This window comes from Leucopleurus acutus (assembly GCF_964270905.1).
Source record: "Leucopleurus acutus genome assembly, chromosome: 16".
NCBI classification, from domain to species: Eukaryota; Metazoa; Chordata; class Mammalia; order Artiodactyla; family Delphinidae; genus Leucopleurus; species Leucopleurus acutus.
The window spans coordinates 63,796,781-63,820,140 of NC_139158.1; the positions used below are offsets into that span (position 1 = coordinate 63,796,781).

A 23,360-nucleotide genomic window follows, 5' to 3' on the forward strand; every position below is an offset into this window, starting at 1 on the left:
CCTCTCAGTGCCACTACCATGATGGATGTGAGTGAACTTGGGGAGTCTGCCCGCTACCTCCGCCAGGGCTACCAGGAGCAGATGAAGGTGCACACTGTCCTGTGGGATGGTAAGTGAGGGCAGAGTGGGGCACAGCTACAGAGAAGCCCTTATGGACTCAGACCAGGAGTGGGGAGGGGGGCACTCAGCTCGGGTCTGAAGGAGCACTCTGGCCAGAAAGCTTTAGCCTTGAGGATAAAATCCCAGGGAGCCTGTGTACATCACTGTATGTCTGTGAGCAAGCCTCGGTTTGCTCCTCTGTGAAATGGGACAGTATCACCCACCTCCTGGAGCTGCCGTCTGTGGCTGGAGCCTGAAGCTTCTGAGATGAGAGTGATTGGTATGTGTGCAGGCTGCCTCCACATGTCCATAAAACCTGTGCTGGAGTTATTTTTAGTGCTTTCCATAGAGCCAAAGCCTCTGTTTATCAGGGACAGGAATAAAGGCTACTATTTATGACCCAGTTTGCTCATAGGACAATAATAACAATAGGCAATGTGTATCAAGTGCTTATTGTGTGCCAGGCCCAGAGCAGATGACTTTCCATGCATCATCTCAACAACCTGGGGAGATGGAGACCAGGGCCAGGGCCAGCTTCGTGGGTGTGCAACCTCTGCAGCCACAGAGGGGCCTCATGCTCGATTTAACACTCTGTTATCACCATCTTGAAACTGTAAATAATTTCTTAACAAGAGGATCTGCATTTTAACACTGGGGCCTGCAAGTTATGGAGCTGGTCCTGACTAAGGCACTTGACTAGTAAGTGGCAGGACACCTGAGTCTGTGCCTTTAACTGCCATGAAATATGGGCTCCCTGTAGCTCTGGGGCCAGCTGACCAGGCAGGAAGGAGCATAAGACAGACTTACAAGACCTGGGTTTGAGTCTTCAGTGAAATGGGGGAGGCAGAACCCACTGAGAATTAAGTGCCTGATATTGAGGGCTGCTCCATATGGGAACTAAGGACATGCCCATAATGTTTTACCTTTGAGGGACAGGCCCATAGAGAATGAGGGATTTTCCTGAGGTCACAGGGCAAATAAAACAGAAGCAGGAATCTGAATCCAAGTGTGTAATCCAGGGCTGTGAGGGACTGTAACCTCAGTCAGGGGATCCTTTGAGGAGATCTCTAGGGACCCTCCCAGCTCTGCCCTTCCGGGAGTCTGTGTCTGGAAGGATCTTTTCTGGGTACTCCTGCATCCTGACAGAGGGGCTCCTAGGAGGGGCACAGCTGTGTAGACACGATCTGGGAACCCCAGCCGGGTCCCCAACCCCTGGATGTGCATCAGCCTTTCTCAAAACCCCCATGCTCTCCCCAAAACTCAGGGAAGAAGCGGGTCTGGGTACCTGATGAACAGGATGCTTACGTGGAGGCTGAGGTCAAATCCGAGACTACTGGGGGCAGAGTCAACGTGGAGACCAAAGACCAGAAGGTTTGGCTCCCCCTTTTCCCGGAATTAGCTCCTCTGCCTTCCCGGGTGTAGCTCCTGGCCAGTGTGCTCTGGATGATGAAAGGGTGTCTGGGAGCGTACAGGAGTGAGGCTGAGGTCAGTTTGTTCCTGCCCACCTGTCACCCCACTATACGACCTTCCTGGCAGGTGCTGACGGTTCGTGAAGCTGAACTGCAGCCCATGAACCCGCCCCGCTTCGACTTGCTGGAGGACATGGCCATGATGACGCACCTCAACGAGGCAGCCGTACTGCACAACCTGCGCCAGCGTTATGCTCGCTGGATGATCTATGTGAGCCATGGGCCGGGGAGGGGCCACGGGTGGGATGGGGGCTGTGTGTGGTGGGGGCGGGGCCATAGTAGCAGGGGCGGGGCTAAGGCAAGAGGCACAGCTTGGTGGGGACAGAACGGGGGGAAGGGGCGGGGCTGTGTGCAATGGGGGGCGGGGCTGTGTGCAGTGGGGGAGCAGGGCTAGAGGCAGGGTAGGGTGATGTCATGGGCCTGTGGAGGCGGGGCCACTGGCTGGGGCGGGGCTAGAGGTAGGGCTGGAGGTTTGGCTACGACAGTGTAGGGGCGGAGCTGCAGCAGCACAGAGGCTGGGCGATGGGGCTGTGAAGGGGCCACAGGGCTGTGGGCAGGAGTAAGGGCTAGGGCGGGGCTAGGGCGGCCACAAAGGGTGTGGCATCGCACCTTAAGCAGCTCCTTGGGGGATTTTGCAAGGGTCACAGTTTTGCGAGGGCTAGAGCCTGGGGATGGGAACTTGGCCTCCAACAACCTATCTATACACTCTCTCCTCAGACATACTCGGGCCTCTTCTGTGTCACCATCAACCCCTACAAATGGCTCCCGATCTATACAGCCTCCGTGGTAGCCGCTTACAAGGGAAAGCGCCGCTCGGAGGCCCCGCCCCACATATATGCGGTGGCAGATAACGCCTACAATGACATGCTGCGCAGTAAGGGCCGCCTTGACTCCTCTCCCCCACCCGAGGCCCCTCCCCCGGCTCCAGGACCCCCTTCCCTCCACTTGCACTGCCCTCCTTTTGATGCTGCTGGACACTCTAGCATATCCTTCTGTCTCTCTAAGTGGGAGCTGGCCTGAAGTCTGAAGGTCCCACCTGGTCCTTGCCGTTTCTGGCCCTGGGTGGTGGAGGGGCTGCCCCAGCGCCAAGGATAACCAAGGTGTTCCACCTGTGGCTGGTCCCTCACTTTGGCTAACTTGTCTATCTCCTCCCCTTTCTTCCAGACCGAGAGAACCAGTCCATGCTGATCACGTGAGTGTGGGGCTCTGGGGATGGGGTGGGAAATGCTGGCCATCTGGCAGGAAGAGAGTGGAACTAAAATCATTTCCCAAGGTTGAATACAAAGTGCTTAGGGCAGGGGTTTTACCGCCTGGAGTCAGTGTCCCAGGTGAAACTAAATTAGAGCATTTTCTTTGCCCCCTATTCTGGGCAGATGTGTTATGGGTGGTGGGCAGGAAGGGGCTACCAGACTGATCACCAGCCCTGATACCCTCTGTCCCTAGGGCCTGGAATCTTCTCCCACCTTGATCTTTTGGGAGTTCTGATTCTCGCTCAAGGGGAGTGGGGAGACCCCTTTCCTCCTTCTTACCGTCTCCATATTTCTGAATCTTATTTCTAATCCTTTGTTTGCTTTCACTGGTAAGTGGTAGAATTCTTACATACCAAGTTTATATCCAGCCAAGCCAATATGGACATCGTTCGTGTGTGTGTGTGTGTGTGTGTGTGTGTGTGTGTGTGTGTGTGTGTGTGTGTGTGCTGCCTGCTGGTGAAGATCAAGACCTTTGAAACCAGAAAGACCTGTATTCAAGTTCTCACGGGTCCACTTCCTGCTGGTGTGCTTGGGCCTCTGAGTCTCATCAGAAAAGGCAGAACAATCCTACTTACCTACCACACAGAGCTATAGGAGTCAGTGAGTTAATGTCTGTACCTGGCACACAGCAGAAACAGCTACATAACTTCTCTGAGCCGCATTTCCTTATCTATCGAAAGCGGATGATAATGGTGCCTGCCTTACAGGTTTCTGAGGCTTAAATGAGCCAATATAGGTAAAGCACTTGGCCCAGTGTCTGGCAGTAAGTTAGTGTTCAGTAAACAGTGGCATCATAATGTGTTTTCTCATCTCACTGGGATGGTCTATGTTCGCTTGTTTTGTAAACAATTCTGAGGGCTAATTTATCTCAGGAGTTTTGAGTTGGGGTGTGGGTCCTGAGTTGGGAGCTGGGTGTGGGGAGGGCAGAGGGGCCCTGCTTGAGGGGTAGGGTGTTGGGGGATGGGAGGAATTAGAGTAGTCAGATGGACATTGGTGACTTATGTTTGTGTCGTCCAAGGGGAGAGTCGGGGGCCGGTAAGACGGTTAACACCAAGCGGGTCATTCAGTACTTTGCCATCGTCGCTGCCCTGGGAGACGGGCTGGGCAAGAAGGCCGTAAGACTCGCCCACGCGGGCGCTGCTCCCTGCTGCTTCTGTTTTTCTTTTCTTTCTTCTCCTTTTTTTTTCTTCTTTTTTTCTTTTTAAAAAGTTGATTCCCCAGAGCCTCCAGCCCTGCCTGAGCCTCCCACCCTGGTGGCAGACTCTGGCCCGAGCAAGGCTCGACCAGCGAGGCTGTGGCCATTCTCTGTCACATTGTATGACGTGGTCCCAGGCTTGCCTCACTGTTCCCATCTGGAACACAGCGGGTGGGACCACATTGCTATTCCTAAGCATTTTATGTATCTTTTCCCTTTCATCATGACCTTCATATTTTGAAAGAGTTTACCAGGTAGGCTGCTTTTACCAAGAAGTAATTGTTTTCTTAGTTTTCATGCACCAAAGATACAGTTACCTGCTGTTAATCAAACAAGCAGGTTCAGCCAGAGACAAGGGCACCTGGCATTCCCAACAGCCAAGGTTAAGGGGCAGTTTTGCACCCCATGATTTCTTTATGGTTTTTGAAATTTTCTGAAACAATGGGGGAACCAGTTTTTTGTTTTGTTTTTGTTTTCGAGGTACAACTTTCATTCCTAGCGCCAGGGCCAGCTGTTCAGAGCTCTGTGTGTGCTCCCGTACCCCAAAATGAGTTGCCTTTTCTTTCCAGAAACCCAAGGCCTCCTCCTGCACAGCCCCTACTCCTGGTCCTGTGGAGCCTTGCATTTGTTCTGGGACATTTTTCTTTCTTCTTTCCATTTAAAGTTTTTTTCTTTTTGCCTCTTCCTATTTTCCCAGTTGATTTTCTTGTGTTTTCTTTTTATTTCAGTTTTGTTTTTTTGGTGTGGTGGTGGTTGTTTTGTTTTTGCTGTTGACTTTTTGGTACTCTTTCCTCCCTCCCCCCCACCCCATTTTCCCAACTCCCAAAGTGTCTCTGAGGATGCTACAGAAAGTCGGGTATTGGTCCAGGAACAGGAATGGAGGGCAGGGAGCTGGCAGGGATGCAGCTGGGAGGGGCGGGGGTAGGGGGCACCTGGGCAGAAAGGAGCCCTGCATTGTGGAGTTGGGGTTGGGAGGAGCTGTCAGGCAGGGGAGGTAGAGAGAAAGGCTGCCCCCCGCAGGGGCCATGGGTGCTGGCGCTTAAGAGCCTTATCAACCTCCCTCCCCTCGGCCCCCAAATTGACCACATCTCCAAAGAGAGCCGTGTTCAAAAGCCCTGGATACGAATGTGTGGGGCGGAGCTCGGGGGAGGGGCTCCTGCCAGTTCTCTCCTGCCTCCGTCTCCCCAGCAATACCTCAGGGGGATTTTTAAGTCTTGGGCTCCCTGGAGGTGAGTGAATAATAACCACAGTCCCCTGGCGTGGGACAGGTGGCATGGCACCTGTCACTCCAAAATCTATTCCTTCCTTTTTCTCCCTTTTTTCCCAGTCTGCTGGGATCCAGGGTAGGGAAGAGAAAGAAAGGGAAAAGGAGGGAAGACAAGGATGAGGCTAGGAGAGCAACGGGGGGAGGATCCCCTCCATTCAGTAAGTCCCTCTAGATGAGACATATGGGTGGCTTCGGGCATCGTGGAGAGCAGGATGCCTGGGCTCAGTGTCTGCTCTGCCCCTGACTTACTGTGCCATCTGGAGCAGATCACTTTCTTGCTCTGAGTCTTAGTTTCCTCATTTGCAGATTAGGGCTAATAATGTGCACCCGACAGGGTGCACTATTTTGAATAATAGTTGGTGTACAACTGTACAATGAAAATGCACCTCATCACAGTACAGAGGAGTAGTGTGAAGAAGGGAAGTCATAGAGGGAGGGGAGGGGTCAGAAGGTTTGGGCAGGAAGAGGTCTCTTCCAGCCTCAGAGCATCAGGGAAGCCTTCCTAGAGGAAGGGGCATTTGAGCTGGGCTCTAAAGGGGAGTAGACTGTAGTCAGGAACCTCTAGGGCTTGGGGCAGGGTCGCTTCCTGGGGCATGGGAAATGAAGTGATATGGAGGAGGCCAGAGACAGGGCTTGGGGGGGCTGTGAATAGGAGACCCCCAGACGCAGCCCCTGCCTCAAGCCCCTGACTAGGGCCATGTTTGCTCTACTTTCTAGCATTTCTCCTTCTAACAGTCCCTGGAGGGTCGGGCATGAGGGGTCGGGGTGGGGGGTACACATTTGGGTGACTAACGTTCACTGTCCCGCTAGCCACCCACTGCCCGCGCCCGCCTGGTGACACCTCACAGCCTCTAACTTGTCTTCCTTCTCCTCCCGGCAGTTTCTGGCCACGAAGACCAGGGTAGGTATGGGGCTGGTGTGAGTGGGGCAGGCAACAATTATGAGGTCCTGGGGACCCCCCCCTCCCCTCCCCTTCCCAACCAGAGGTTGTCTGGGCTGGGCCGAGACCCCGGGACCACGGGCTGACAGAGCCCTTGGCCCGCCACCACCAGGGCACCATCGAGGATCAAATCATTGAGGCTAACCCTGCCATGGAGGCTTTTGGCAATGCCAAGACCCTGCGGAACGACAACTCGTCCCGCTTCGTGAGTGCTGCAGTGGGAGAGCCGGGTGTGGGTGGAGCCCGGTCTGTCGTGGGGAGACACAAGGTGGTGGGAGCCTTGGACGAACAGGGCAGCGCTGGCTGGGCACCCAACTGAGGCTGCTTTTCTGCCCACAGGGCAAGTTCATCCGCATTCATTTTGGTCCCTCTGGGAAGCTGGCATCCGCGGATATTGACAGCTGTGAGTCTAGGAGAGGGTGGGGGAGGGTGAGGATGGGGAAACAGGCCCAGGCCTGAGTCTTTCCGCTCAGACAGACTGAGTGTCTGTCATCAAGTCCTTGGGGCTCCCACCTATCCCAGTCGCTTCTCTTCATCCCCTGGCTACAGCCCAGCTCAGGCCACCTCACCTCTCACCTGGAACATTCCCCCAGCCCCCATGTAGTCTTCCATTCTCCATTCTTCTGCTGGATCTCCTTTCAGCCAGAGTGATCTTTTCTTAGAGACTAATCTGACCACATCGCATTCCTGCTTAAAAACCTTTTCCAGATCCCATCGCCTTAAGATGGAGACCCAAATCTTTATTTGGCCAGTCAGGCTCCTTGTGACTGGGCCCTTCCCCTCACCCACCATCCCAGTCTTCTCTCTGGTGCTCGATAGGGCAGGCCTGTGCCCCTCCTGCCGTGGCCTCATCTCTACACCTCGAGTCCCCATTCTTCCTGGAAGCCTCCCCAAATGCCTCTCTGGGGTCATTGCCCATCCCACCTGGCCCAGACCTGCTGCATAGACACCAGGTACCCAGGCTGCATGCATAGAGGGGCCCCCACGCTGACTGCTCCCCATCTTGGGGTGCATGGCCAGATGCTGATGGATAAGCATGGGCAGGTGGTGATAGGCGGGAACGTCATAATTCATGCCCCGACCGACCCATGCACAAACACACAGAGGCTCTGCTCGGTGGACACACTGACACACCAGCAGTGCTCTGGAGGAAAGGAGTGTGGTCTGTGGATGGTGGAATGAAAGCACAGATGAAAGAATAGACAAATCAAGACCCATACACAGACAGCTACGTTAATACACCCACACACAGAGACACACAGATGTACAAACATATGCATTCCCACACCGTGACACGTGTGCTGATGGAGAGACACCCTTCAGCACATGCGGGCATGTGTGCAGACACGGCACCTCTACACACACCCCGGCCCCTTGCTGACATCTCCTCCCTGCCCCTCAGCCATAGTGGGGTGACCCACTCAGGAAACTAGGCCAGCACCTCCCTTTTCCCCAGATCTCCTGGAGAAGTCAAGGGTGATCTTCCAGCTGCCTGGTGAGCGAGGCTACCACGTCTACTACCAGATCCTCTCGGGGAAGAAGCCAGAGCTGCAGGGTGAGGGCCAGCAGCAGATGGGGTGGGAATCAGAGCCCACAGGTCTGGGTGGCAGTTGGGCTGCCCAGCCCTGTTCCGGCCCCCATCAGATCAGGCCCTGGGCTACCTGTTCCCCCACTGTTCTGGGGTCTGTGACATCCCTTCTTTCCTGGAGGCCCAGAGCCCCTTCTATCCACCCACCCCCTTCCTGGGACTTCCAGTTCTTGCTGAGCCCTCTCCTCCTCATGCTAGGAAATGGGCCCCTTAGCACCATTGCGCTGGCAAGGTTGTCTCTCCTGCTGTCCTGACACTAGAGAGGCCCCACCTAGCACCAGTGGGGAGCAATGGCTCTGTCTAGGCCCAGCTCCCCTCTCTTGCAAGCCACTCAAGGGCAGAATCTGGTCCTCGCTGGGCCGCAGCACCCAGCACAGGGTCTGGGCCATAGGGGTGGCTTGCGGAATGGTCAAAAGATGAGTGAGACGTAGGGACCGAGGCTCATTTCTCAGAACTGTAAAGAAAGAGAAGCCATGGGTGTGGGAGTCGAGGAGACAAACTCAAGCTACAAAGTCTCGGGAGGGCCCTACACTCTCCTGCCGGGCTGGCTCCCAGGATCCGCCATGCTGGGATGGGGAGACGGAGGAGAGCTGGGTGAACACAGCCGACCTGTCCTTTTCCGCCCCGTGTACCCCCAGACATGCTGCTTCTGTCTATGAACCCCTATGACTACCACTTCTGCAGCCAGGGCGTCATCACTGTGGACCACATGAATGACGGGGAGGAGCTCATGGCCACTGACGTATGTCTGTGGTGGGAGGGGAGGAAACCTGGGGGAGCAGGTCCAGTGCCCTTCACTCAGCTGAACCCTGGAGGAGCCCAGACTTCTCTGAGCCTTCCACACCCCACCCCCAGCATGCCATGGACATCCTGGGCTTCAGCGTGGATGAGAAGTGTGCCTGCTACAAGGTCGTGGGGGCTCTCCTGCACTTCGGCAACATGAAATTCAAGCAGAAGCAGCGGGACGAGCAGGCCGAGGCCGACGGCACCGAGAGTGAGGGGCCCTGACCCTGGCCTGACCTGGTCATCCTCTTGACCCTGATCCCAGCATCCAGTCCATGACCATTAACCCTAAGCCTTGTTCACAGCCTTTGACCTCAGTCTTAACCTGGCCCTGATTGTAAACCGTGACTTCTCAATTCCAGACCCTCACCCTCCTGAGCTGTACAGTTCGCTGACCCTGAACTTAACCTCTTCCAACCTCCCTCTCATAACCCTACGTCGAGGCCGGTAGAGCTCCCACGTACCCGTGTTCTTGGCCTCCTCCCCCTCATCTCACCCATGTGCCCCGCCAGGTGCTGACAAGGCTGCCTACCTGATGGGGGTCAGCAGTGGGGACCTCCTCAAAGGCCTTCTGCACCCCCGAGTGCGTGTGGGGAACGAGTATGTGACCAAGGGTCAGAGCGTGGAGCAGGTGAGCGGCTGGCAGGCGGGGCCCACCTGGGGACAGCTGGGGCAGGGTCCCCTCCTTGCCAGGTCCCAGAGCAGCCTCCCCGCGCCTCCAGGTGGTGTTTGCCGTGGGGGCTCTGGCCAAGGCCACCTATGACCGGCTGTTCCGGTGGCTGGTGTCACGGATCAACCAGACACTGGACACCAAGTTGCCCCGTCAGTTCTTCATCGGCGTCCTGGACATCGCCGGTTTTGAGATCTTTGAGGTGAAGGCAGGCCCACACCCCCAGCCTCTGTTCTCTCTGGGGTGGAGGACCATGGGGGTGGGGACAGGAGCCCTGGGTGTCTGCCTGGAGGTGGGGTGAGCTCCCGCACACCCCTGTTCTCTGTGGGTCTCCTTGTCCCCATCTACAAGGAGGTCTGCTGAGCCGGGCGCCTCCCACTACAGTTTAACAGCTTTGAACAGCTGTGTATCAACTTCACCAACGAGAAGCTGCAGCAGTTCTTCAACCAGCACATGTTTGTGCTCGAGCAGGAGGAGTACAAGCGGGAGGGCATCGACTGGGTCTTCATCGACTTCGGCCTGGACCTGCAGCCCTGCATTGACCTCATCGAGAAGGTGAGGCCCGGGGCCAGGTCACTGCAAGGAAGGGAAGGCATGGGAGCAGTGGGTGAGAGGAAATGAATGTGCACTTGTGTGTGAGCGAGCGTGTGCAAGCCTGCATGTGTGTGTGCATGTATGAGCGTGGCTGTGCACATGTGTGTGTAACGTGTGTATGAATGGAAATGTGTGCATGTGTGTGACTAGGTGTATTGGAGATTGAGTGTGATTGTGTGTTGGTGAGCAGTGTGTGTGTGTGAGCGTACAACCCAGCACTGTTGCAGCCACAGTTTCTTTGGACCCTCAAAACTGTCCGGAACTACAGGGCAAGGTAGGGTGCGTTTGTTTATTTGTCTATAAAACATTACATACATTTCCCTATTGTACAAAGACTAGAAAGAAAGAAAAATCAAAGAAAATTTGAAAAATCAGAAATAAAGGAGAAAAGATGTGTCCCCCAATCCTACCACAACCTGTTTCCTCCCAGTCCTTTATCCTGGGCATCTCTTTTCTCTTATGAACACAGACGCATTTCTCGTCCTACCTTTTCTCTGGGAGTGTATTTTGAGCATGGTGCTTTGTTGAAGAAGGCACAGTAGTTCACGCAGCAGATGATTTTCATGCATTTCTGTAATCTCCTACTAGTGGACATTTAGGTGGTTGACAGCTTTTGCTGTTATAACAGCAATGAAAGTATTCATTTCCCCATTTTGCAGGTTAGGAAATTGAGGCTTAGAGAGGTCTAAAGGCCCCATAGCTACTAAGTGAGGAAGCCAGAATTTGAACTCAACTGCCTTTTTTGACTGTACCATGTGTGAGAGTGTGAGACCACGGATGCCGGTTTGAGTTTGCGCACTTCTTATAAGTAAAGAGAACAACTCAGAGCTGCAAGTTGGGCAGAAAGGGATTGGAAGCCAAACCACAAACTTTCTTTCTTAGAAGACAGGGCTCCTGGGTGCAGGTCAGTTCTTCGTCCCTCAGGGCAGATGGCTGAGGTTGGAGGGTCTGGGAAAGCTCCCAGAGGGAGGGGCTCCAGGAAGTGGGGATCCAGCCCAGCCTGGATGGGCTGGCTTGATGGAGACCCTGTCCCCAGCCACTGGGCATCCTGTCCCTTCTGGAGGAGGAGTGTATGTTCCCCAAGGCCTCAGATGCCAGCTTCCAGGCCAAGCTCTATGACAACCACGCGGGGAAGTCGTCCAATTTCCAGCAGCCACGGCCTGACAAGAAGCGCAAATACCAGGCCCACTTTGAGGTGGTCCACTACGCGGGCGTGGTAGGTGCCTGTTGAAACCCCAGCTCTTGACCTTTCTCCTCCCTCCTCTGGGTTCCCCCACCTCGGTTCAGCCCCCGTCTGGTCTCTGGCAGGTGCCTTACAGCATCGTGGGCTGGCTGGAAAAAAACAAGGATCCACTGAATGAGACGGTGGTCCCCATCTTCCAAAAGTCGCAGAACAAGCTCTTGGCTACTCTCTACGAGAACTATGCTGGCTCCTGCTCTAGTGAGTACAGAGGGATGAGATTCTGTAGGGGACTCACAGGGGGATGTCCCTTGGAGTGACTGGTCCCATGTCTCTCCTAGCCGAGCCCCCCAAGTCTGGGGTGAAAGAGAAGCGTAGGAAGGCAGCATCATTCCAGACGGTGTCCCAGCTACACAAGGTGAGGCCCAGTCTAGGCCTCGTGCAGGCCCTCACCCTGCCGCCTCCACCCCGTCCCGGCTCCCTGCTCTGTCCCCTGCACCCTGGGCGGGCGGCCGTTAAGACTTGCAGTGATGTTTAATTCCTCTCCACGTGAACATCACAGCAAGTCTGTGCTGCTTCCCGTCCCCATGCTGCCTGGGCAGGGTTTGCGGGGGATGGGGCCGGAGCCACGGGCATTGGGTGGGGGAGTGAAGACTTTGGTGATGGTAACGGGGACCCAGTCAAACAGAAGAGGGCAAAGGGTCACAAGGAGCAGAGTGAAAGGGCAGCACTGCAGAGACACGCTTAGGCACCTACTGCGCAGTCCTTAAGGGGCTCATCCACTGCGGTTTCCAATTCTGCTTCTCTGCCCTCTTGTGCTTTCTCCCCTCTCCTCACCCCCAGGAGAACCTCAACAAGCTGATGACCAACCTGCGGGCCACACAGCCCCACTTTGTCCGTTGCATTGTCCCCAATGAGAACAAGACCCCAGGTAGTCACCCCAGGGTGGGTTGGTGGCATGGGGGCACATTGGAGGGAGGGGACAGGGCAGACTGGAAGCTGGGTCTTGCCCTCTCTGCGGGGCCTGCTCAGCCTCAAAGTGAGCCCTGTGCCTGAACTCCTCGTCTTTTCTGGGGCATGAAGTTGTGTCCATTGACCTCTAATCTTTTCCTTTAACCCCCACCATGTCCAGGGATCATGGATGCCTTCTTGGTGCTACACCAGCTGCGTTGCAATGGGGTTCTGGAGGGGATCCGGATCTGCCGACAAGGATTCCCCAATAGGCTGCTTTACGCTGACTTCCGGCAACGGTGGGTGTCTCCCTGCCCCAGCCCTGGCTCCTCCCCAGCTCCAGCCTGAGGGGGTGGAAGGGCACCGAGGAGGATGCAGGGGGACTGGGGAGGGGGCCAGAAGGTATCCCAGTGGGAGATGCTGATGGCTGAGACCTGGGGGTGGGCGGTGGGCTGGGAGAGAAGTGAACAGGCTCAGGGTAAATACTGGAGGTGCAGCCAACAGGCCTTGCTACTGATGAATTGGATGTGGAATAAGAAAGGAAAAGAAAAGACAAGGGTGACTTCTGGTTGTTTGGCCTGAGCAACTGGGGAGTTGGTGGTAGATTTACTGAGAAACCAAGATAGGATTTTTTTAATTTTGTGGGGAAGTAGGAGGAGAGTGGATTGAGCTCTACTTTGAACATGTCAACTTTGAAATGTCTCCAGCAGGGTATTCCCTGGCCGTCCAGTGGTTCGGACTCCGCGCTCTCACTGCTGAGCGCCTGGGCGTTCGAGCCTTATTCGGGGAACTAAAGTCCCACAAGCCACACAGCATGGCCGGAAAAAAAAAAAAAAGTCTCCAGCAGATAGGAAAGCTGAGGGGGAGATGGGATTTGTTAGTCTGGAGCTCAAGGGTCGGGGGGCAGGCAGAGCTGGAGGTAGATTTGGGAGTTGAATGAGGGTTCACAGGGACTAGACTTTATGTAATGGCTGTCACCAAGTGAGGGCTCAGTCCGTGCTGTTAGCCCCTCTGCCTTCCCTTTATAGGTTTGATTTTTGTCAGGCTGCAATCGTGCACAGTTCCCTCCCCCTTCAGAAGTAACTGGGGCCATCCACGCTGACCGTTATGCTTGTGTGTCCATACAAATATTGTACACATGGGTGCACACGCACACGTTCTCTTTGTTTTTCCCTGTAACTATATGTCTTGGAGATTGTTCCTTATTAATAGACGTAAGTCTGCATCATCATCCTTTTTTTTTAAATTAAGACTCTCTTTTTTTAGAGCAGTTTTAGGTTCATAGCAAAATTGAGGGGAAGGCACAGAGATTTCCCATAAGCCCCTGCCCCCACACGTGCACAGCCTCCCCCGTCATCAGCATCTCCCACCAGAGTGGGACATTTGTTACAGCTGATGAGCGCACACTGACACATCCTAATCACCCAGAGTCCATAGTTTCCGTTACAGTTGGTGTAATGGAACTTGGTGTTGCACATTCTAGGGCTTTGGATAAAGGTAATGACACATGCAGCAGCCATTTTGTTACGGCAGTAAAACATCCCCTAATCCAGTGGCCCGTGCTTTGTTCATCAGTCCCTCAGTGAGGGGCCTTTCTGTGTCTCTAGGGTTTTGCCTTCACAGGGTGGCCACGGCAGCCTGGCGCACACAGCCCTGTACACATGTGCAAGTGTGTCCCCTTTAGAAGTGGGTGTGCCAGAACCCTTGCTCTTGTTGTTGATTAGAATTCTCTCCCAAATGTTTCTTCAGTTTGTGATATGCTGTAACACATCACCTTCTTTACTTTTTTTGGCCTTCTGAAAAAAATGATAAATTATTAAAAATCATAAACTAAAAAATTATAAAAGTGCTGTATGCCTTCTGTAAATGCTGCAGGCTCTTAAAGAACTGAACTCCTGAATGCACTTAAATGCTACCCAAGCTTTTAACGCCGAGGATGCCCAGTCCTCCAGCGTCACAAGGCCGTCCCCTGCCAGCCTGTTCAGGGGGTGCCCCTCTGGAGCCTCTGCTCCGGCCTCTGAGGGGCCAGCCTCTTCAGTCGTCGGCTCCCTGCCCAGCACCCTCCTCTCCAGCCCTTCCCCGCTCCCCCAGGTACCGCATCCTGAACCCCAGTGCCATCCCGGACGACACCTTCATGGACAGCAGGAAGGCCACAGAGACGCTGCTGGCCTCGCTGAACATCGACCACACCCAGTACCAGTTTGGCCATACCAAGGTCAGGGCACAAGGGAATTAGGGCGCTGGACCGGATGTGGGCAGTCACACGGCAGGGGTCACGCAGGCGACTGAGGGTTACACCTACCGCCCGCACCCCAGGTGTTCTTCAAGGCTGGGCTTCTAGGCGTCTTGGAGGAGCTTCGTGACCAGCGTCTGGCCAAGGTCCTGACACTGCTGCAGGCACGGAGCCGGGGCCGCCTCATGCGCCTCGAGTACCAGCGCCTGCTTGGAGGCAGGTGGGTGTCGGAAGGGGGTGGGGGTGAGGCGGGGGTACAGCCACTGTCCCCCAGCTCGCAGAACCCTCTGAACCCAGACTCTCTGAACCCTGTCACACCGTCCTGTGGGTCAGATTTCACCGTGTGGCTGCCTGCGTGCCTCCCAAGGGGCAAGGCTGTGGTTTGTGCCACGCAGCCCCCAGCTACCACTTCCTCACCTCGGAAGTTGGGGTAAGAGAACCTGCCTGTACTCCAGGCCATCCCAGAGTGTGGCCCGGAGTAGTAATAAGGGCATCTAGTGTTTCCCAAGACTCTTAAGTGCCAAGCCCTGGGCAAGATACTTTATTTGAAGTTATCTCGGTTAAAGTACAGGACAGTCCTGAGAGGTAGGTGCCATGATCGTGTCTGTTCACTAGAGGGGGTGTCTGAGCAGAGGGAGCCTGTCTGCTGGCTTGTGGCGGGAGGTGGGAGGCTGGGATGTGAGCCCAGGCAGTCTGACCTTATATAAGAGCCCAGTGGCTTAACCGCCCCTGGTGTCTTCAGGACACTTGCAGGGGCCATTCAGGACTCTTGAGCTCCCACCCCAGGGGCAGACCTGTGTGACCTTGGGCCTCACCCTCAAGTTCGCCTGTAAAGCAGAGGATTAGGACCTACTTGAGAGGCTGTTGGGAAGGTTAACGAGGTCCCACGCTGAAGTGCTCAGTGCAATGTCCGGCCCAGGGTAGGTGCTCAGGGAACAACGGGGCTGTCATTATGAAGGGGGGGCACTGAACCTGCTGGCCACCTGTGGCTGCCCCTCCCCAGGGATGCCCTGTTCACCATCCAGTGGAACATCCGCGCCTTCAACGCCGTCAAGAACTGGTCATGGATGAAGCTCTTTTTCAAGATGAAGCCACTACTACGCTCGGCGCAGGCTGAGGCGGAGCTGGCGGCCCTGCGGGCAGAGCTGCGGGGCCTGCGAGGGGCACTGGCCACCGCCGAGGCCAAGTGCCAGGAGCTGGAGGAGACGCACGTCAGCGTCACCCAGGAGAAGAATGACCTGGCCCTGCAGCTGCAGGCAGTGAGTAGGGGAGGAGCAGGGTTTCTTTCTGCGACTTGGTGCCCCCTGGCCCCCAGCCCCCTCAGAGAACCCCAGGCCGCTCCGAGGAAATACCATAACCGGATCCCCGGCCAGGGCGGACCTGGCGTGCTCTGGGTGCTCAGGCCTCACCCGGGTCTTTCTTCCTATTCCGGAGGCTCATGGGCTTGTGCCCGTGTGCAGCCTCCCACGTTCCCAACCTCCCCACCCAGTCTATGCATGTGTCCTAATGCTCCCACGCCTTGTGTCCCCGTGGCTTCCTGCAAAGCTACAGTGTAGCCCCAACTCTCCCCTCCTCTCCATCCCCGAGACAGCCGCATGCTCCCTTCTCTGGTTAAGGGCCACGGGAACCCAGGCAGCAGGTAACAGTAACAACCAGAGGGTAGAGATCAAGGGTCCGGATCCTCCCCAAGTCCACAGAGCCATTCCTTCCTTCAGCAAATACTTTGAGTGTCAGGCCCCATGGAAGCTCTGGATATACATTGGTGGGAGAACAGACAGGCCTGTGCTCACAAACTCACCTGCTAGAGCAGGAGACGTTATACAGCCAGGTAGTGAGGAAACAGTGATGGCAGAGAACCTGAGCCCTCCGTGGCCGTGCAGGGCTCTCCCCCCACCTCAGCCCCGCGTGGGCAGAGCTGGCAGCTGGCTTCTCTGCTAGAGCCCTTGTTTGGGCCTTACTCTGGGTTGCCCCCAGCCTGTCTAACGTTCCCCTCTTGCTGCCCCGTCCATCCCTCTACCTGAGCCCTTATCCCACCACACTTGAACGCCTTCAGGGCCAAGAGCAGGTCTTCGGTATTCCTTGGTCCCGGAGCCCAACTGAGCGTGTGTCCAGCCTCTGCACAGACAAATGAACTTGCTTTCCGGGGCCTGGCCTGGTGTCCCTGAGCTGCCTTGACCCTGCCCCATTCCCTGTGTCCCCCTCCAGGAGCAGGAAAACCTGGCGGATGCCGAGGAGCGCTGCCACTTGCTCATCAAGTCCAAGGTGCAGCTGGAGGCGAAGGTGAAGGAGCTGAGCGAGCGGCTGGAGGACGAGGAGGAGGTGAATGCTGACCTGGCTGCCCGCCGGCGCAAGCTGGAAGATGAGTGCACAGAGCTCAAGAAGGACACTGATGACCTGGAGCTGACGCTGGCCAAGGCCGAGAAGGAGAAGCAAGCCACGGAGAGTAAGGTGTGGGCCGGGCCGGCTGTGGCCCTGGGCAGGTGTCTTCCTCTCTGTGGGCCTCAATTTCCTCATCTGTCAAATGCTGCTGTTAATAGCAGCACTTCCCTCATTAGGGCGGGTGAGGATTCAACGTGTAACTAGCCTGTGCTGGCACTCGCCACAGGGCCTCGCCCGCAGTAGGTACTCAGCAAATGCTAGTGATTGTCATTACCAGCTCCATGTCCCCCGGGTGCCTTCCCTCACTGAACCCTCCCAACAGCCCAGGTGGTTCAAAGACTCGGGGTATTGACTCCCTCATACAGGAGGGGAAAGTGGGCCTCAGCAGGGTAAGCCGCTTACTCGGGTTCTCACAGGTGCTCCCCGAGGAAGGCAGGACTAGGAAACAGCTGCTTAAACACCTGTGCATCCCCAAAATAGCTGGTGTCTGTTGATCTCTCACTCTGGGCCGGACACTGTGCACAGGGCTTTGTGAGCATTTGCTCATTAATCCCTCGAGGAGGGCGCTATAATCACCCCTTAAGGGTGAAGAAGTTGAGGCTCAGAATGAAGTGACTCGCCCGAGGTTCCCTGGCTCGAAGGGGACGGTTGCTGTGACATGGTGTGGCGGCCGGTCAGACCAGAGTGCGGGGGAGGCATCCCCGTGGTGACCTTGGCCCTGACACAGGTGAAGAACCTGATGGAGGAGATGGTGGCGCTGGAGGAGTCAGTGGCCCGGCTGACGAAGGAGAAGAAGGCCTTGCAGGAGGCCCACCAGCAGGCCCTGGGCGACCTGCAGGCTGAGGAGGACCGTGTGAGCGCACTGGCCAAGGCCAAGGCCCGCCTGGAGCAGCAGGTGGAAGACGTAAGTCGGGGCCACGGCAGCGGCTGTGTGCTGGGGCCAGGACAGCCGGGACGGTGCAGAGCCCACCCACCCCGTCCTGCCCACAGCTGGAGTGCTCCCTGGAGCAAGAGAAGAAGCTGCGCATGGACACGGAGCGGGCCAAACGCAAGCTCGAGGGTGACCTGAAACTGACGCAGGAGTCAGTGACGGATGCTGCCCAGGACAAGCAGCAGCTGGAGGAGAAGCTCCAGAAGTAGGCGTGGGGGGGGGGGGCCTCAGCCCCGACCTCCTGGCCACAGGGGGCTTCCTGAACCTGCACCCCACTTCTCACCCACCTGGACTCTAGTCGGTTCTGCATCACAGCAGAGGTTGAACCCTAGGGTGTCGGGGGTCACCAAGGGCCATGATCTAGGGCCGGGCCTTGAGAGGGAACACAGGGATGAGGTCACTTAGGGCTGCTCCGGGTGAGGTGCCTCAGTCAGCGAGTGTGCTGGGGGCGGGTACGGAGGGGCCCCAGGCAGGTGGATGGGAGTTAGGCCCTGGGCCGGCTCATGCCCACCCTGTGACCTCCAGAAAGGACTCCGAGCTGAGTCAGCTGAACCTTCGAGTGGAGGACGAGCAGCTCCTTGGGGCCCAGCTGCAGAAGAAGATCAAGGAGCTGCAGGTGTGCAGGGGACGGGGGTGGGCGGAAACCTGGGTCGGAGGCCCTCAGAGGTGACACTGCCGCCTGCGCATCCCCAGTCTCGGGCGGAGGTGCTGGAAGAGGAGCTGGAGGCCGAGCGGTCAGCCCGGGCCCGCGTGGAGAAGCAGCGGGCAGAAGCCGCCCGGGAGCTGGCGGAGCTGAGCGAGCGGCTGGAGGAGGTGGGCGGCGCGTCCGCGGGGCGGCGCGAGGGCTGCCGGAAGCACGAGGCCGAGCTGGGGCGGCTGAGGCGGGAACTGGAGGAGGCGGCTCTGCGGCACGAGGCCACAGTGGCTGCGCTGCGGCGCAAGCAGGCGGAGAGCGTGGCCGAGCTGGGCGAGCAGGCGGACAGTCTGCAACGGGCGCGACAGAAGCTGGAAAAGGAGAAGAGCGAGCTCCGCATGGAGGTGGACGATCTGGGCGCCAGCGTGGAGACTCTGGCCCGCGGCAAGGTGTCTGCCTCCTTCCTGATCCCGACCTCTGACCCGACTCTAGCAGCCTATCCTGACTGAACCCCTTCTGACTCCAGCAGCTGACCCCTGACCACCCGCTGCCAATCTGACTCCATACTAGTCCTGGCCCTACACCCGATCGGGACCCCTGACCCATTCACCTGACACCCAGCCTGAACCCCACACCAGTCCTGACCTCAGACTCTACCTCCTAAACTCTGTGCCCTGACTCCAGGGGATTTTTGACCCAGTATCCAATTCCAACTTCTCAGTCCTTGACCTCTGAATTCTGACCTCATACCTGTCCTGACTCTGTTCTGTCCTTAATCCCAGCACCCAACCCTGACCCCTGACCTTTGTACCACCTAAGCTTGACAGCTGACCTCTGACCAGTGTCCCCGGCCGACTTCAGACTCTAGTATCCTAACCTCACCTTGACCCACCGGCCTTGGGACTAGTACAGCCCTCTCTCACTTCTGACACTCATCTCTTAAGCCATAGTCCAGCAATAGAATCTCCGACCCTGAACGTGGGGTTCTGTTCTCCCTTTGATTCCTGGGCACGTGTCTAGCCTGCTAGTTCCCGACTCCGGGTCCCCATCTCTGACTGGCAGCCCTAGATCCTGCCCTGTGAGTCACAAACCTTTTCTGATCCCTGACCCCGGATCCCAGGCCAGTGCAGAGAAGCTGTGCCGGGCCTATGAGGATCAGCTGAGCGAGGCCAAGATCAAGGTGGAGGAGCTGCAGCGGCAACTGGCAGATGCCAGCACCCAGCAGGGGCGGCTACAAGCTGAGAGTGGTGAGGCCGGGGGCTTGGCTGGGCCACAGGGGGGCTGGGTGCTGCCCCTCACCCACCTGACCTGCCGGCTCTCCCCTTGGCCTGCAGGGAAGCTGAGCCGACTGCTGGAGGAGAAGGAGTCTCTGATTAGCCAGCTGAGCCGTGGGAAGGCCTTGGCCACCCAGAGCCTGGAGGAACTGCGGCGGCAGCTGGAGGAGGAGAGCAAGGTGGGCCAGCCATTAGCTGCCACAGAGCAGGCGGCGTGGGCACAGGGCCACTGGCCCGGCCCGATGCTGAGGTCACTGGGCTCTCTGCAGGCCAAGAGCATGCTGGCCCATGCCGTGCAGGCTTCGCGGCATGACTGTGACCTCCTGCGGGAGCAGCACGAGGAGGAGGCCGAAGCCCAGGCCGAGCTGCAGCGGCTGCTGTCCAAGGCCAACGCCGAGGTGGCCCAGTGGAGGAGCAAGTACGAGGCAGATGCCATCCAGAGGACCGAGGAACTGGAGGAGGCCAAGTGAGTGCCTCGCGGGCCAGGCCGTCACCACACAGGGACGGCGCCTGCACCTTGAGCTGTCAGGGGTGAGGGGAGATGCAGGGCTCAGCTACGCATCCAGATCCTGTCTGCTCCCGTGGCCTAGAAAGAAGCTGGCACTGCGGCTGCAGGAGGCAGAGGCGGGGGTAGAGGCCGCTCATGCCAAGTGCTCGTCGCTGGAGAAGGCCAAGCTGCGGCTGCAGACAGAGTCGGAGGACGTGACCCTGGAGCTGGAGCGGGCGACCTCGGCGGCCGCGGCGCTGGACAAGAAGCAGCGGCACTTGGAGCGGGCGCTGGAGGAGTGGCGGCGGCAGGAGGAGGAGATGCAGCGGGAGCTGGAGGCGGCCCAGAGGGAGGCCCGCAGCCTGGGCACGGAGCTCTTCCGGCTGAGGCACAGCCACGAGGAGGCTCTCGAGGCCCTGGAGACGCTCAAGCGGGAGAACAAGAACCTGCAGGGTACGACCCACCCCAGGGTCAGAGCCGCTCTGGGGTCACTGGGAGTCCCTCAGGGTCACACAGGGTGATGCGGTTGGAGCATGAGCCGTGGGGTGGCCCCTCAGTGCCCTGTCCACTCTGCAGAGGAGATCAGTGACCTCACAGACCAGGTCAGCCTCAGCGGGAAGAGCATCCAGGAGCTGGAGAAAGCCAAGAAGGCACTGGAAGGGGAGAAGAGCGAGCTCCAGGCTGCGCTGGAGGAGGCCGAGGTCAGGGGCGGGGTGGACACTGACCCGCTGCTCCCTGGCCTCCCCTCTCAACACACACGGCCCCACCACCATACTATCTGCTCTGTATCCCCAGGGGGCCCTGGAGCTGGAGGAGACCAAGACTCTGCGGACCCAGCTGGAGCTTTCCCAGGTCAAGGCTGAGGTGGACCGGAAACTGGTGGAGAAAGACGAGGAGTGCACTGACCTGAGGTGCGGGGCCGGGCTGTCCCTCCTCCCCGGGCCGACAGCCTCTCCCATCCCAACCACCTGAGAGCAGAAGGGCAGGTGATGTTGGCTGAGCCCCACTGTGCGGGGGACTGGCACAGACACCTAATGCCCCCATACCCACGACCCTCTCAGGTGGGGACTATCGTCCACAGTTTGGAGGTGAACCTCGGAGAGGCCAGAGGACTTGCCCAAGGTTACACAGTGGGGGTAGAGCCAGAGTTCAGTCCCTGTCTGTCTGCTCTGGGGCCTCACTCTTGCCTGTGAAATTGCTCTGATGGGCAACAGGCAGGCAGACACAAGGGGCTTGAAACCGGGGAGAGATCAGTCACTTATTCCCCAACTGGCTTCACGTCTCCAGTGTTCCCTGCGTGTCTGTAAGCAAGTCCCTCGCAGGCCACGACCCCTCCTTTCATCCCTCCTAACTACAGGCGCAACCACCAGCGGGCAGTGGAGTCCCTGCAGGCCTCCTTGGATGCAGAGACTCGGGCTCGCAACGAGGCGCTACGGCTCAAGAAGAAGATGGAGGGCGATCTCAACGACCTGGAGCTACAGCTGGGCCACGCCACCCGCCAGGCCACGGAGGCACAGGCCACCACGCGGCTGCTGCAGGCCCAACTCAAGGACGAGCAGGCGGGGCGGGATGAGGAGCAGCGGCTGGCGGCCGAGCTCCACGAGCAGGCACAGGCCCTGGAGCGGCGGGCCGCCCTGCTGGCCGCGGAGCTGGAAGAGCTGCGGGCCGCCCTGGAGCAGGCCGAGCGCAGCCGGCGGCTGGCGGAGCAGGAGCTGCTGGAGGCCACCGAGCGCCTCAGCCTCCTGCATTCGCAGGTGAGGACGGGGGTCACAGGGATGCACGGGGCGGGGGCCTGAAGGCCGACTCTAAAGCCCTGCCCCGCCTCAGAACACAGGCCTCCTGAGCCAGAAGAAGAAGTTAGAGGTGGATTTGGCCCAGCTGAGCGGGGAGGCGGAGGAGGCTGCCCAGGAAAGGCGGGAAGCCGAGGAGAAGGCCAAGAAGGCCATCACCGACGTGAGGCTGGGCTGGGACCGTGGGGGCCCCGAGCAGAGCCCGAAGGGACTTTGACCCCCGACCACGCCACCTCCTCCCGCACAGGCAGCCATGATGGCAGAGGAGCTGCAAAAGGAGCAGGACACGAACGCACACCTGGAACAGATGAAGAAGACTCTGGAGCAGACGGTGCGGGAGCTGCAGGCCCGGCTTGAGGAGGCAGAACAAGCCGCCCTCCGTGGCGGGAAGAAGCAGGTGCAGACGCTGGAGGCCAAGGTGTGTGCGGCCCTCCCAGTCCCTTGCCCTGCAGGGTGGGCCACCCGAGGGCAGGCTGAGGGCACCAGGCCCACTGGCTGGCTGCTCGCAGGTGCGGGAGCTGGAGGCCGAGCTCGACGCAGAACAGAAGCAGCACGCCGAGGCCCTCAAGGGGGTGCGGAAACACGAGCGCCGGGTCAAGGAGCTCGCGTACCAGGTGGGTGACCAGGTCCACCTAGGGGGGCAGCCCTGGAGCTGGCCTGGTTCGGGAAAGACCTGAATCCCCTTTGCCTGCCCAGGCCGAGGAGGACAGGAAGAACCTGGCTCGCATGCAGGACCTGGTGGACAAGCTGCAGAGCAAGGTCAAGAGCTACAAACGTCAGTGTGAAGAGGCGGTGAGTGCACGGGGGTCTGAGGATGCCTGTGGTCACCCAACTTCTACAGCTGGCCCCAGGCTCTGCAGCCAGGTGGGATGCCAGCAGCCGGTCAGGCCTGCTCCATCGCTGGGCCGTGGATTCCCCCGTGTTGGCTTAGTGTGTAGGTTGGGACAGTGACCCCACTGCCCAGCGAGAAGACACGTTTCTAACAGCTCCGGCAAGACGTGAGACCTAGCTCTGTCTCTGAAGGGACCGCATGCGCCTTCCCCTTCTGGCCAGGTCTGGCACACGGGCACCTCTGGAAGGAGTGGCTCCCCCCACCCCGCTTCCTGCTGTGGGTACTGGCAAGGGGGGAGGAGGGCCGCGGGCAGTGGTGGTGGAGCAGAGGTGAGGACCCGGAGAAGCCAGCCCCTTCTGGGGGTGCTGACCCTTTCAGTGACCAAAGGGTGAGCGGGCCTGCCTGTGCCCCCCAGGAGCAGCAGGCCAACACTAACTTGGCCAAGTATCGCAAGGCCCAGCACGAGCTGGACGACGCGGAGGAGCGGGCGGACGTGGCGGAAACCCAGGCCAACAAGCTGCGGGCGCGGACCCGGGACGCCCTGGGCCCCAAGGTGAGGAGTGGTGTGGGGCACCCACCCTGCCCTCCGCGTGGGGGGCAGCTCACCCAGGTACCCCTCTCCCCTTAGCACAAGGAGTGACACCTGAGCCCTGGGCTCTGAAGAGGGACACCTGCTGTTTGCCCCACCCTGATCCTCTCCTCTCTTCATCCCTGCTGGAGCCTCGCCACCCCAGGCTCTGCTACACCCTGAATAAACGCCACGTCTGCAGCTCCTACCGGGTTCCTTCTCATTCTTTGGGGTTCAGGAGGGGAG

General features: G+C 58.2%; 1 protein-coding gene across 2 annotated transcripts; it reads left to right on the forward strand.

The window, feature by feature from the left end:
• MYH7B (myosin heavy chain 7B) lies at nt 1-23,311 on the forward strand (the record flags this gene model as incomplete). 2 transcript variants are annotated; one of them, XM_082857483.1, is made up of 39 exons in its annotated part: nt 1-109; nt 1,364-1,470; nt 1,636-1,779; nt 2,286-2,442; nt 2,733-2,760; nt 3,837-3,933; nt 6,312-6,425; nt 6,560-6,623; nt 7,677-7,775; nt 8,447-8,550; nt 8,664-8,802; nt 9,104-9,222; nt 9,314-9,463; nt 9,646-9,816; nt 10,892-11,071; nt 11,164-11,296; nt 11,377-11,453; nt 11,879-11,966; nt 12,168-12,285; nt 14,078-14,201; nt 14,303-14,439; nt 15,223-15,478; nt 16,425-16,667; nt 17,326-17,502; nt 17,589-17,734; nt 18,055-18,145; nt 18,223-18,612; nt 19,284-19,410; nt 19,498-19,616; nt 19,707-19,903; nt 20,028-20,377; nt 20,501-20,625; nt 20,720-20,835; nt 21,282-21,678; nt 21,752-21,877; nt 21,962-22,132; nt 22,224-22,328; nt 22,411-22,506; nt 22,962-23,311. In XM_082857483.1, 39 exons carry the CDS (start codon nt 19-21, stop codon nt 23,172-23,174), a joined length of 5,886 nt encoding a protein of 1,961 aa, XP_082713609.1. In that variant the 3' UTR covers nt 23,175-23,311. The 2 variants fall into 2 exon arrangements, with proteins under 2 accessions (XP_082713609.1, XP_082713608.1); XM_082857482.1 differs by having other exon boundaries at nt 19-109; nt 6,333-6,425.
• Between the last annotated feature and the right edge of the window lie 49 nt (nt 23,312-23,360).